We start from the raw sequence: 9038 nt of genomic DNA on the forward strand, positions 1-9038 counted from the left end.
AAAATGTCATGTTATTTTAAGCATTCTAAAGGCCGTAAGCAAGTATGGAATTACAAGTTCAAGAAGAAAACAAAGACGAAAATCAAGTCAACGGCACAACAAGGAAGTAATTTCAGCATGTTACGAGGCGTGTGAAATGCATGCTCAAAGTCATCATCTTTAAAGTCCTTTTAGTCCATATTATCTAGGTACTTATTTCATGTAAGCAATAATAAAGATCAGAAATTTTTGTTGGTTATTTTCGGTTTTTATGCAAGTTACTAGAAGTTATTTTCGGTTTTGTAAGTAATAAATCATGGGACGGAAGTTACGTGAGAAGTTACTGACAGAATAGACACATAGGAGGCGGTTACCAAGAGGTTACAATCGACCAAAGTGGTAACTACCACACGTTTCATGACCGGCCATTAGCCCATGGTTTCCTAGTCGGTTTTTTAGTAGTTTTCTTTCGTTTTTGCTTTCCTTTATATATAGTTTAGAAATTAATGATAAAGAAAAACCCGAAACAGCGTTGTTTCAAACTGTCGTTGTTTGTATGATTCTTGAATTAGAGTCGTATTTGTAAAAATTCTTATGCTTAGTGTAATTGACGAATACAATTGTGCCTTAAGAGCCTCCTTACTTGCTACATGGATTTATAGTGAGTATTGAGTTAGCCATTGTCGTTTCCTTTTGTTTCTGTTCGAAACTAACATAAAAATAACAAAAAAATCAGTCTCCCTTCTATTCGAAATTCACCATTAACATTCCCTTCATTGTTCTTTCCTTTGTTCATTGTTAAAAGCTTGTAAGAAACCCTTAAGTTATAGGCAATCTTAGAACAGCAGCTTTAAGCAACAAACAACTTCAAGTAGAATTTGCAAGTTAAGACATGATTACAAGAGCAACTATAGAAAGAAAATATGTTGGAAACATAAGTACTAAACAAATTCATCAAGAAGAAGTAACTAGGGATGGCAACGGGTCGGATCTGGACCGGGTCCAGGTGGACCCGGATCCAGATCCGTTTTCTAGAACAGGATCCAGATCCGGACCCGGATCCGCGGGTCCAGTTTTGCAAGACCCATATCCGGATCCGCGGATACTGCGGATCCAATACCGGATCCGGGTCCAAAACGGGTCCAGTTATGATTTTTTTTTTCCTCCATTTTTAGGCCTCTTTCTTCATCTTCTACTAAACAAGAAACCCTAGATCATCACCATCCAAACCCAAACCAAAGAGATCAACTTTTCCCTTTATGGTTCAATACTAATACTTATCATTTGGTTCAATCATTGATTAAACACCCAACAAGACTAAATTAACTCAATCTGAAGGGTTCAATCAAACCCTCCAAAAATCTCTTATAAACACCCAAACAATCCCATTTTTGGTTCCAGAAGCTTCTAAAACTCAACCCCATTTGATGAATTGGGATTTTGAAAATAAAATCTCTGATAATCTACAAAATATAAGTAATAATAATAACATCCCTAACACTACATCATTTCCTTCCTTGTATAGCACCAATCAGAACCCTCAACTTTGTGACTGAGAGTAAGCGGTGGCCGCCTCCGGTGACTGAGAGTGCTCGACTTTGTGAGTGACTGCGAGTCTGCGACTGGCTGACTGCTAATCGAAGATTCGAAGGAATGGGTTATGGGGCGTGATTGCGTGAATGACTGCGTGAGGCCTGAGGGAAGTGAGTGTGAGACTGTGAGGGAGGGGATAGAGTTTTAAATCTTAATATATATTTAAAATTTTAAAAAAAAAAAAAAACGGGTCCTCCAGATCCGCGGGTCCGGGTCTGGGTATTTTTCTCAGATCCGGATCCGGACCCGTGAAATTTAAACGGATCCGGACCCGATCCGGATCCGACGGGTCCAATTTTTTTGGACCCAGATCCGTGAAAACGGATCCGGGTCGGGTCCAATACCCATTGCCATCCCTAGAAGTAACATTACTTTCCATCTTAAGACGTATATATTGTCTAACTAATTTTAGCATCATAATTAATTTTAACCATCGTTGTCATGTAATATCTATAAACAATTTACTTGCAAAACTAAGCCATTAAAAGACATGACACTTGCATGATGACGAACTAGAATCAGAGTTTTTTAAAGCAAAAGGCAATGTCAGATCACATAGAAAAACAACAAATTGATCAGGTTGAAGTACACGGCTGGTTCGTTAGAGTATCTTATCTAGGAAAAGGAATAGGGCGAAGATTTTTCCAAGGCGGTATTAACGGCTGCCAAATATTTCGGTGGAATGTCGTCCTACTGACAAAAAATTGTGTTGGCAGCATTGAACGCCACTTTGGAAACATCTCCCTAGTATTTGAAGTGTGAGATATGAATACAAACTGATATATTCATAAGCTAGTATCATGCACGTTCCCCAAGCAGACATGCTGAAGAATCGAGGACCTAGTCCTCTATAAAGACCTATCCAACCCTCATCTGAAAGTAATTTCTTTACTACTTGAACTGCATTTTGTCTGTTTTCTTGTCCCATTGCCTGCAAAATTATGCCAAACAAGGAACATCAGAATCATACAATTTAGTATCGCAATGTCAAAAACTGGGTTGACAACCTAACACAATCAGGAGGCTATGATAACATTATTGATTTGTTCTTTGAGTAATCAATAAAGAGGTTTATTTGTGAATGACAAACGAGCAAATGAAGATCATGCACAAACTACAAGCAACCACATTTCAATATCCACTAAGATAACACCAATCAGTGAGTCGGAAAACCGACATGACTCAAGACTTACACAGAAGGGATCAAAAAAATCAGCTTGCAGCATCACATCAAGCGAACCCAATACTTGCAGAACAGACTTCCAACGGGGCAGCAGAACAAACAGCATAGCAGGGAACCAGCAGAACACACAACTGCACTCAGCACCCAGCAAACAGAATCATCAACACAGACAGACCAAGTAGTAGTATCCCTGAGCTAAACAGAACCAGCAGAAATAGAAACAAAGCCGACAGGACAATGAAGAACACAACAGGATTAATAAAAGTCCAAATACCCCTGAACCATTTACTAGAAAAATAGAGACAAAACACTTACATATAAACTCTATATAATGAGGTTTACAGATTACACCTATATGCAAATTAGGAGAGAATAATCATAATCTTCTATTATTTACTTGTTCACTTCAATTGTCACTTAAAGAACATTATAGATAATAACATCATTATACCAAACATGATCAAGGAAATGCTAATTAAACTTGGACTAAGGTATTTTTTTTATACATTTAAGAAAACTAAGCATATATTGACACCTCATTGCACAACAAGCAACTACCTTATATACAACAAGATTTTAACTAACATACACTTAAAGTTGCACAAGGACAACTTCACTAATTCCTTACAAATGCATTGTAAAAAAGAATTAAAACATGGTTAAAACAAATTGCTTACTGGAAAAATTTAAGATTCAGAGTACACTATTCTCATTTATCATAGATTACATTTATTCATACACAATATATTTCATCCTACATAAAATGTAGTGAAAATTTCGAAATTGGAGTTACCTACACTATTAAAACCAAAAAAGAGCATAAAAACCTTCTAGCAGATAAAAAGTCACCCATCTAATGGTTACTTTCTCTTCAATCAGTGTTTCGAGATTCCTCGAGACAACATCCAGTCAGAACTTTGATAACCAAAATCCCAAAAGAGCAAACATCACTTCTCGGGGTAAGTTGATAGGTTTTCATGTACTCTGGATCAAGATATCCAACAGTCCCTTTACATTAATTTAAATAACCCTCAGATGGACAAACTTTCGCAAATCCAAAATCAGCAACTTTGGCCTTAAGCTTCTCGTTCAGGAGAATGTTGGATGATTTCACATCTTGATGAATAATTTGCGAACAGAAGAAATAGAATCAAAAAATCTAGCAAATAAGACCAGATGAAGAAGAAACAAGAGAGGAGGAAGAGGAAAACTTACCCTAAACCCTAACTTTCTTGAATAAGCAAACACCCCTAACAAAAAGAGGAATTTAAACCCTAAATTGATATCAAAAGAGGAATTGAGAAACTTAGATCAATAATCAAAAGAGGAATTGAAAAAATCAGAAGAAACGAATTTGTACCGCCATATTTTTTCTTCACGTACGAATAAACAACTGAAGCGCAAGAATGGAGGTGCAAGAGCCAAGAAATCGTAGGCAACATGCCGAAAAATCGCGCCTTGTAATTTCAATTTAAGCAAAATAAAAATCGGGCGGCTCATTTTTTTTATCGTTTATCTTACAAACAATACAAATAATATATTATTTGTATTTTTAGTTTAATTAAACGATACAAATACTGTTTATTTGTATCTTTTATTTTAAAGAAAGATACAAATAAGAGTTACAAATGAAACTTTTTTTACTAGTGACATTCTTGATCTATTAACAGAAGTGGGTATGTTGGACTGCAAACCGGCGGATACCCCTATGATGATGAATTATGGACTTCAAACAATTGAAGGAGCCAAAGCTATTGACCAGACTCAATATCATAGGCTGGTGGGAAAATTGATATATCTCTCTCATACTTGTCCAGAGTTGGCATATACAGTATTGTTATCAGATTCATGCACAGACCTCAAGTTCAACATCTGGGAGCACTTTATCGGATCTTGAGGTATTAAAAGAGAACCCCCAGAAGAGGAGTTGTGTTCAAGAAAAATGGTCATCTAGATCTTCAAGCCTTTACCAGATGCAGATTGGGATGGTGATTGAGATAGTAGGAAGTTTACCTTTGGATACTTCACCTTGGTCGGAGGAAATTCAGTTACTTAGAGAAGTAAGAAACAGAAAGTTGTGGCGATGCCCAGTGTAGAAGTAGAGTTTCGAGAAATTGCAAAGGGGATTACTAAGATACTATGGCTCTGAAAGCTACTTTCGAAGCTAGTATTTACACCTTAGAGGAGCTGTAGACTTTATTGTGATAACATGGCAGCAATTCGTATATCTGAGAATCCGATTCAACACGATCGAACCAAGCATGTGGAAATTGATAGACATCTCATCAAAGGTAATCTAGAAGCAAAGGTGATGAGCCTTTCGTTCGTAAGATCCAAAGATCAACTTGCTGATATTCTAACCAAAGCTGTTACAGCTCAAACCTTTGAAGAAACATTGTTCAAGTTGGGTGTTGAAGACCCCACAACCCAACTTAAGGGGAAGAGTTAGTGAATAAAGTTAATTTAAGAAATAAGAATATATTGTAATCATCTTTAGGAAATAAGATCAATTATTTCTATAATTATAGCAAACGTAGATTAAGGAAAGTCTATGTATATATAAACAATTATAATCCCTGTTAATGAATATACACAGAAATTAAGCCCTTCTTAATTCTTATCTACGAATACTTAAACTATGCGCGTACTCCACCAACTAGTTTGAAAAAAATAGAGTATAGTTAATTAATTAAGTCCTTCGTATAGAAGCAAAATGAAAGGGATTATGAGAGTGGTGACTAGTGGGTCGGTCATTTTGTTTACCCAAGAATTCAACACAAGTCTGAACCACTCAAGCGGACACGAGAGAGACGAGGTTGAAGCTGGTAAGAATGGCATCAATGGCGTATTCAATGAGTTACCAATATAATCCCAAAAATATCATTCAGCAGAAAACCCATCAAATTATGAACTTCTCTCCACCTCTCTGCAGTCTTTCTTGCGAAGAGGAGCCGCAGAAGAAGAAGCTCAATGATCCAATCAACAGAAGAGAATTGATTCTTAGAAGCAGTGAGCTTGCTACACTTGGAGCTATTTTCCATTTCAGGTATTTCCTTTAAACGTTTTGTCAAAATTCCCAATTTGTTGATAATTGAATTAAGTACCACAGATTTAGCACTCTCACTATTCATATGTTTTGTTATCGATTTGTAAATCAATACCTGTTATTAAATTGGAGTTTGTACTTTATATTCAACTCAGATTTGAGATTGATTAGCTAAATGTACTAGATTCTTGAGAGGAAATGCTAATCTGTTGATTTGGGCCATCCCAACAAAATCAATTTAAATTTTATATTATTATTATTATTTATTATTATTATTATTATTATTATTATTATTATTATTATTATGATTTTGTTAATAAATATGCAGTGGAACTAAACCAAGTTATTTGGGAGTGCAAAAGAGCCCACCTTCCTTAGCTCTATGTCCTGCTACTAATAATTGTATTTCCACCTCTGAAAGTACCTCTGACCTCAACCATTATGCCCCTCCTTGGTAACTGATTCTATCTTTCTCTAATTTGATTCACACATTTATACTCAGCAATGCATTTTAAGATAAGACCATGTGATAAAGAATTTTGTCATGAAACAATATGTTATAAGCTCCATGGCTAATAGGTACTATATTTAAAGTTATCAAGTATTGAAAATGAGAGGTTCATAGTGAATAGTGATGTGCAAAACCTCTGCTATGAACTGATTAGAAGTTGAGGAATTCCTAAAGTGTAATAAATGAATTACAATGAAGTTTGTGGAAAAAAAGGATTGTACAAGAACGACCATAACCATTCTTAGCATTTGAAACCAATAACCAAACGGCCCGTTTGGTTGGTGTTATTAAGCGATGGTAATGGGACTGAAAATCTAGTGTAATTTTAGTTGAAAAATCTTTTAACTATCTTGATGATCATGCTTGTCCAATTTCAATCATCTCATTGTCTTCATAATATTCATTCTAATGCATTGCATTGTGAAAGGGGTATCAGGTGACAATAGAAATTCAAAAAATCTTTTTTTGATAAGTTTCACTACCATGGAAATAACATGAAACTTTTGATGAAATTTTACACTATAAATTATTTCCATTATTATCATTTAGTACCACTAACCACATGGGTCGCATAGGAATGTCAATGCTGAGTTAATTTGTAGTGTACTGAATGATTGTGATAAACAGGAACTATAACCCTGAGGGAGGGAGAGGGAGCAAAAACCCTGTTAGTAAAGAAGTTGCAATGCAGGAGCTTCTAGAAGTTGTAAGTTTATGTTATAAAACATCTATGTAAAACTATTGGCCGTCTTATGCAAACCTAACTAACAGGAATTATGATATATAGATCAAATCAACAAAACCAGACAAGTTTACACCTAAAATCATGGAGAAGAAAGACGATTATGTACGCGTGGAATACGAAAGTCCCATAATGGGGGTAGGTTTTGCATTTTCCTGATAATGTTGGTTCATCTAATCATGGTATTTATGAGTTGCATAGAATTGATGTGTAGTTTGTTGATGATGTTGAGTTCTGGTTTCCTCCGGGGAAGAAGTCTATTCTAGAGTACCGTTCTGCATCTCGATTTGGGAGTTTTGATTTCGATGTGAATAGAAAACGAATCAAGGTTTGCTACATCAGTTTTTGGTTAGTAGATGTCTTATATCAGAATGATTCGTTGTGGTTGATACTGGTTATTGATGACAGGTGTTGAGGCAAGAGTTAGAGAAGAAAGGATGGGCTTCAGAATACACTATTTAAGTATCAAATCTATGTGTATGAGAGTTTGTTCTTTCATCAAGTGTCACAAAAAATGCGTGACAATTGAAGCATTTTTTGGTAATTGGCATTGCTTTGACTTTACTTACACCCTATTTTGACTCATCTTTTTAAGTTTTGATTTCCATATATAGTTGTAGATTATATTGACTCTTGTGGGAATCTGGTTGTTGGGTCCATTGGGACAACAAATTCATTAGGCTGTTAATATATAGCCTTTACATAAGGGACAAAGCAGCAACTAACAAACTCTTAGTTTGTTATAACAACCTCTAAAACATATTATTGTAACAGAATCCTAACAACAACTTCAGCTACTAAACCCATAACATAATGACTGCAGTCCACAAGATGTCATTTATCGTGTGCACACAAACAACCAGTAGAGGCTTCTATTTCTGATGTGCAACACTAGTGTCTTATTGGATGATCTGTGATATGGCAATACCTGAAACATCTGCCCAACAGATGTTCATTTGCTTATAGGCCCCCGACTATAAGGTTGCTTAGGCTCTGGTATGGAATTATCATTTTCAAAAGAAACAAGTGAGTTACATTACTAGCAACAACTTAAACTTAGAAGCACATCCACTAGTCAAGCGACAACTTTTTATGTCCTCAACAATAAGCATGGTGGTCCGAAAGATTCTTGAAAGGAATAAAATGTCGCGGAAATGTCTAGATGTATCAACAATGTTCTAGCGGAGACTACAACATTCTTAACACTTATAGTTTTGTCTTGAATGTTTTGTTAAAGTCTAAAACACTCTACAAGTATCATATAAATACTAGTTGGGTCTAGATTGTTCTAGAAAAACCTAGAACATTATAGTGAAGTGTTAGGTACTATAATAGTGTACAAGTGTCTAGAACATTCTAGTGTAAGGACATGTGGCTTGATTTTAACCATAAGTCCAAGAGGTGTAAGAGCTCTCTAAAGGACTTACGAATACCGGAAGAGGTGTAACAACAACCTTTTCACTTCGAAACTCAAAATCTTTTTTTTTAATAGTTTAGTTATTCTTGTGAGAGACTATTTCTTAAACTTATGTGCTTATTTTTTCTTTAATTTGTATTAATTAGATTTTTTAGGTTATAAATTTAATGTGTCTTTCGAAGAGACAGTCTCTCACGACAATTTTATGTTAATAGTTTTGTTGAGTTTAATAAAACATTCTACTATTCTTGAATTAAAAGTGATGTCCTACTAAACTCAATATTATTTTTGGGACTCATTTTATTATTATACTCAAATAATATTGGTGATTACTCTAACATATTAGATGAAGAAATAAAATAACAATTGCAATAAATAAAATATGCCACGAAAGCATTAAATAAAGCGATAAATATGAATTAGAATGACCCCTAGATTAATAAAATAACAAATGTTTGAACCTTTCTTGAGCCTTCATGGATCTCCATCTACGGTGGAGTATCTTCTTATAATCTTGAATCTCAGAGATATAATTATATCAAACTGAAATATAATTACATCAATTTA

The 9038-nt window shown here is 35.0% G+C and overlaps 2 protein-coding genes across 18 annotated transcripts; one reads left to right on the forward strand and one right to left on the reverse strand.

The window, feature by feature from the left end:
• Window positions 1–676: 676 nt before the first annotated feature.
• LOC130803249 (uncharacterized) lies at window positions 677–4248 on the reverse strand. Of its 16 annotated transcripts, none has more exons than XM_057667437.1 (5): window positions 4116–4248; window positions 3971–4005; window positions 3583–3871; window positions 2766–2886; window positions 930–2503 (listed from the first exon to the last, which is right to left on the reverse strand). In XM_057667437.1, the coding sequence occupies exons 3-5, from the start codon at window positions 3606–3608 to the stop codon at window positions 2228–2230; spliced, it is 423 nt and encodes a 140-aa protein (XP_057523420.1). In that variant the 5' UTR covers window positions 3609–3871; window positions 3971–4005; window positions 4116–4248; the 3' UTR covers window positions 930–2227. The 16 variants fall into 16 exon arrangements, 14 of the variants coding, with proteins under 14 accessions (XP_057523422.1, XP_057523423.1, XP_057523420.1 ...); XM_057667436.1 differs by having other exon boundaries at window positions 3971–4029; XM_057667432.1 differs by having other exon boundaries at window positions 931–2503; window positions 3553–3871; window positions 3971–4029; window positions 4116–4244.
• Window positions 4249–5364: 1116 nt separating this feature from the next.
• Window positions 5365–8724, forward strand: LOC130803264 (uncharacterized). Of its 2 annotated transcripts, none has more exons than XM_057667465.1 (6): window positions 5365–5801; window positions 6130–6255; window positions 6940–7018; window positions 7100–7192; window positions 7269–7382; window positions 7463–8724. In XM_057667465.1, exons 1-6 carry the CDS (start codon window positions 5587–5589, stop codon window positions 7514–7516), a joined length of 681 nt encoding a protein of 226 aa, XP_057523448.1. In that variant the 5' UTR covers window positions 5365–5586; the 3' UTR covers window positions 7517–8724. The 2 variants fall into 2 exon arrangements, with proteins under 2 accessions (XP_057523448.1, XP_057523449.1); XM_057667466.1 differs by having other exon boundaries at window positions 5459–5801; window positions 7287–7382.
• The last annotated feature ends 314 nt before the right edge of the window (window positions 8725–9038 follow it).

This window comes from Amaranthus tricolor, chromosome 16 (genome assembly GCF_026212465.1).
Source record: "Amaranthus tricolor cultivar Red isolate AtriRed21 chromosome 16, ASM2621246v1, whole genome shotgun sequence".
NCBI lineage: Eukaryota > Viridiplantae > Streptophyta > Magnoliopsida > Caryophyllales > Amaranthaceae > Amaranthus > Amaranthus tricolor.

Bases quoted from the DNA above. Each gene is read 5' to 3' on its own strand.
- LOC130803249 (XM_057667432.1), bottom strand. From the start codon at position 3,608: ATGGGTGACTTTTTATCTGCTAGAAGGTTTTTATGCTCTTTTTTGGTT. The intron at 2,887-3,552 runs GTAGGTAACTCC...TGCTGAGTGCAG, and splicing joins TCTTTTTTGGTTTTAATAGT to TTGTGTGTTCTGCTGGTTCC. The intron at 2,504-2,765 runs GTAAGTCTTGAG...ATAATTTTGCAG, and splicing joins ATTTTTTTGATCCCTTCTGT to GCAATGGGACAAGAAAACAG.
- LOC130803264 (XM_057667465.1), top strand. From the start codon at position 5,587: ATGGCATCAATGGCGTATTCAATGAGTTACCAATATAATCCCAAAAAT. The intron at 7,193-7,268 runs GTAGGTTTTGCA...ATTGATGTGTAG, and splicing joins ACGAAAGTCCCATAATGGGG to TTTGTTGATGATGTTGAGTT. The intron at 7,383-7,462 runs GTTTGCTACATC...TATTGATGACAG, and splicing joins TGAATAGAAAACGAATCAAG to GTGTTGAGGCAAGAGTTAGA.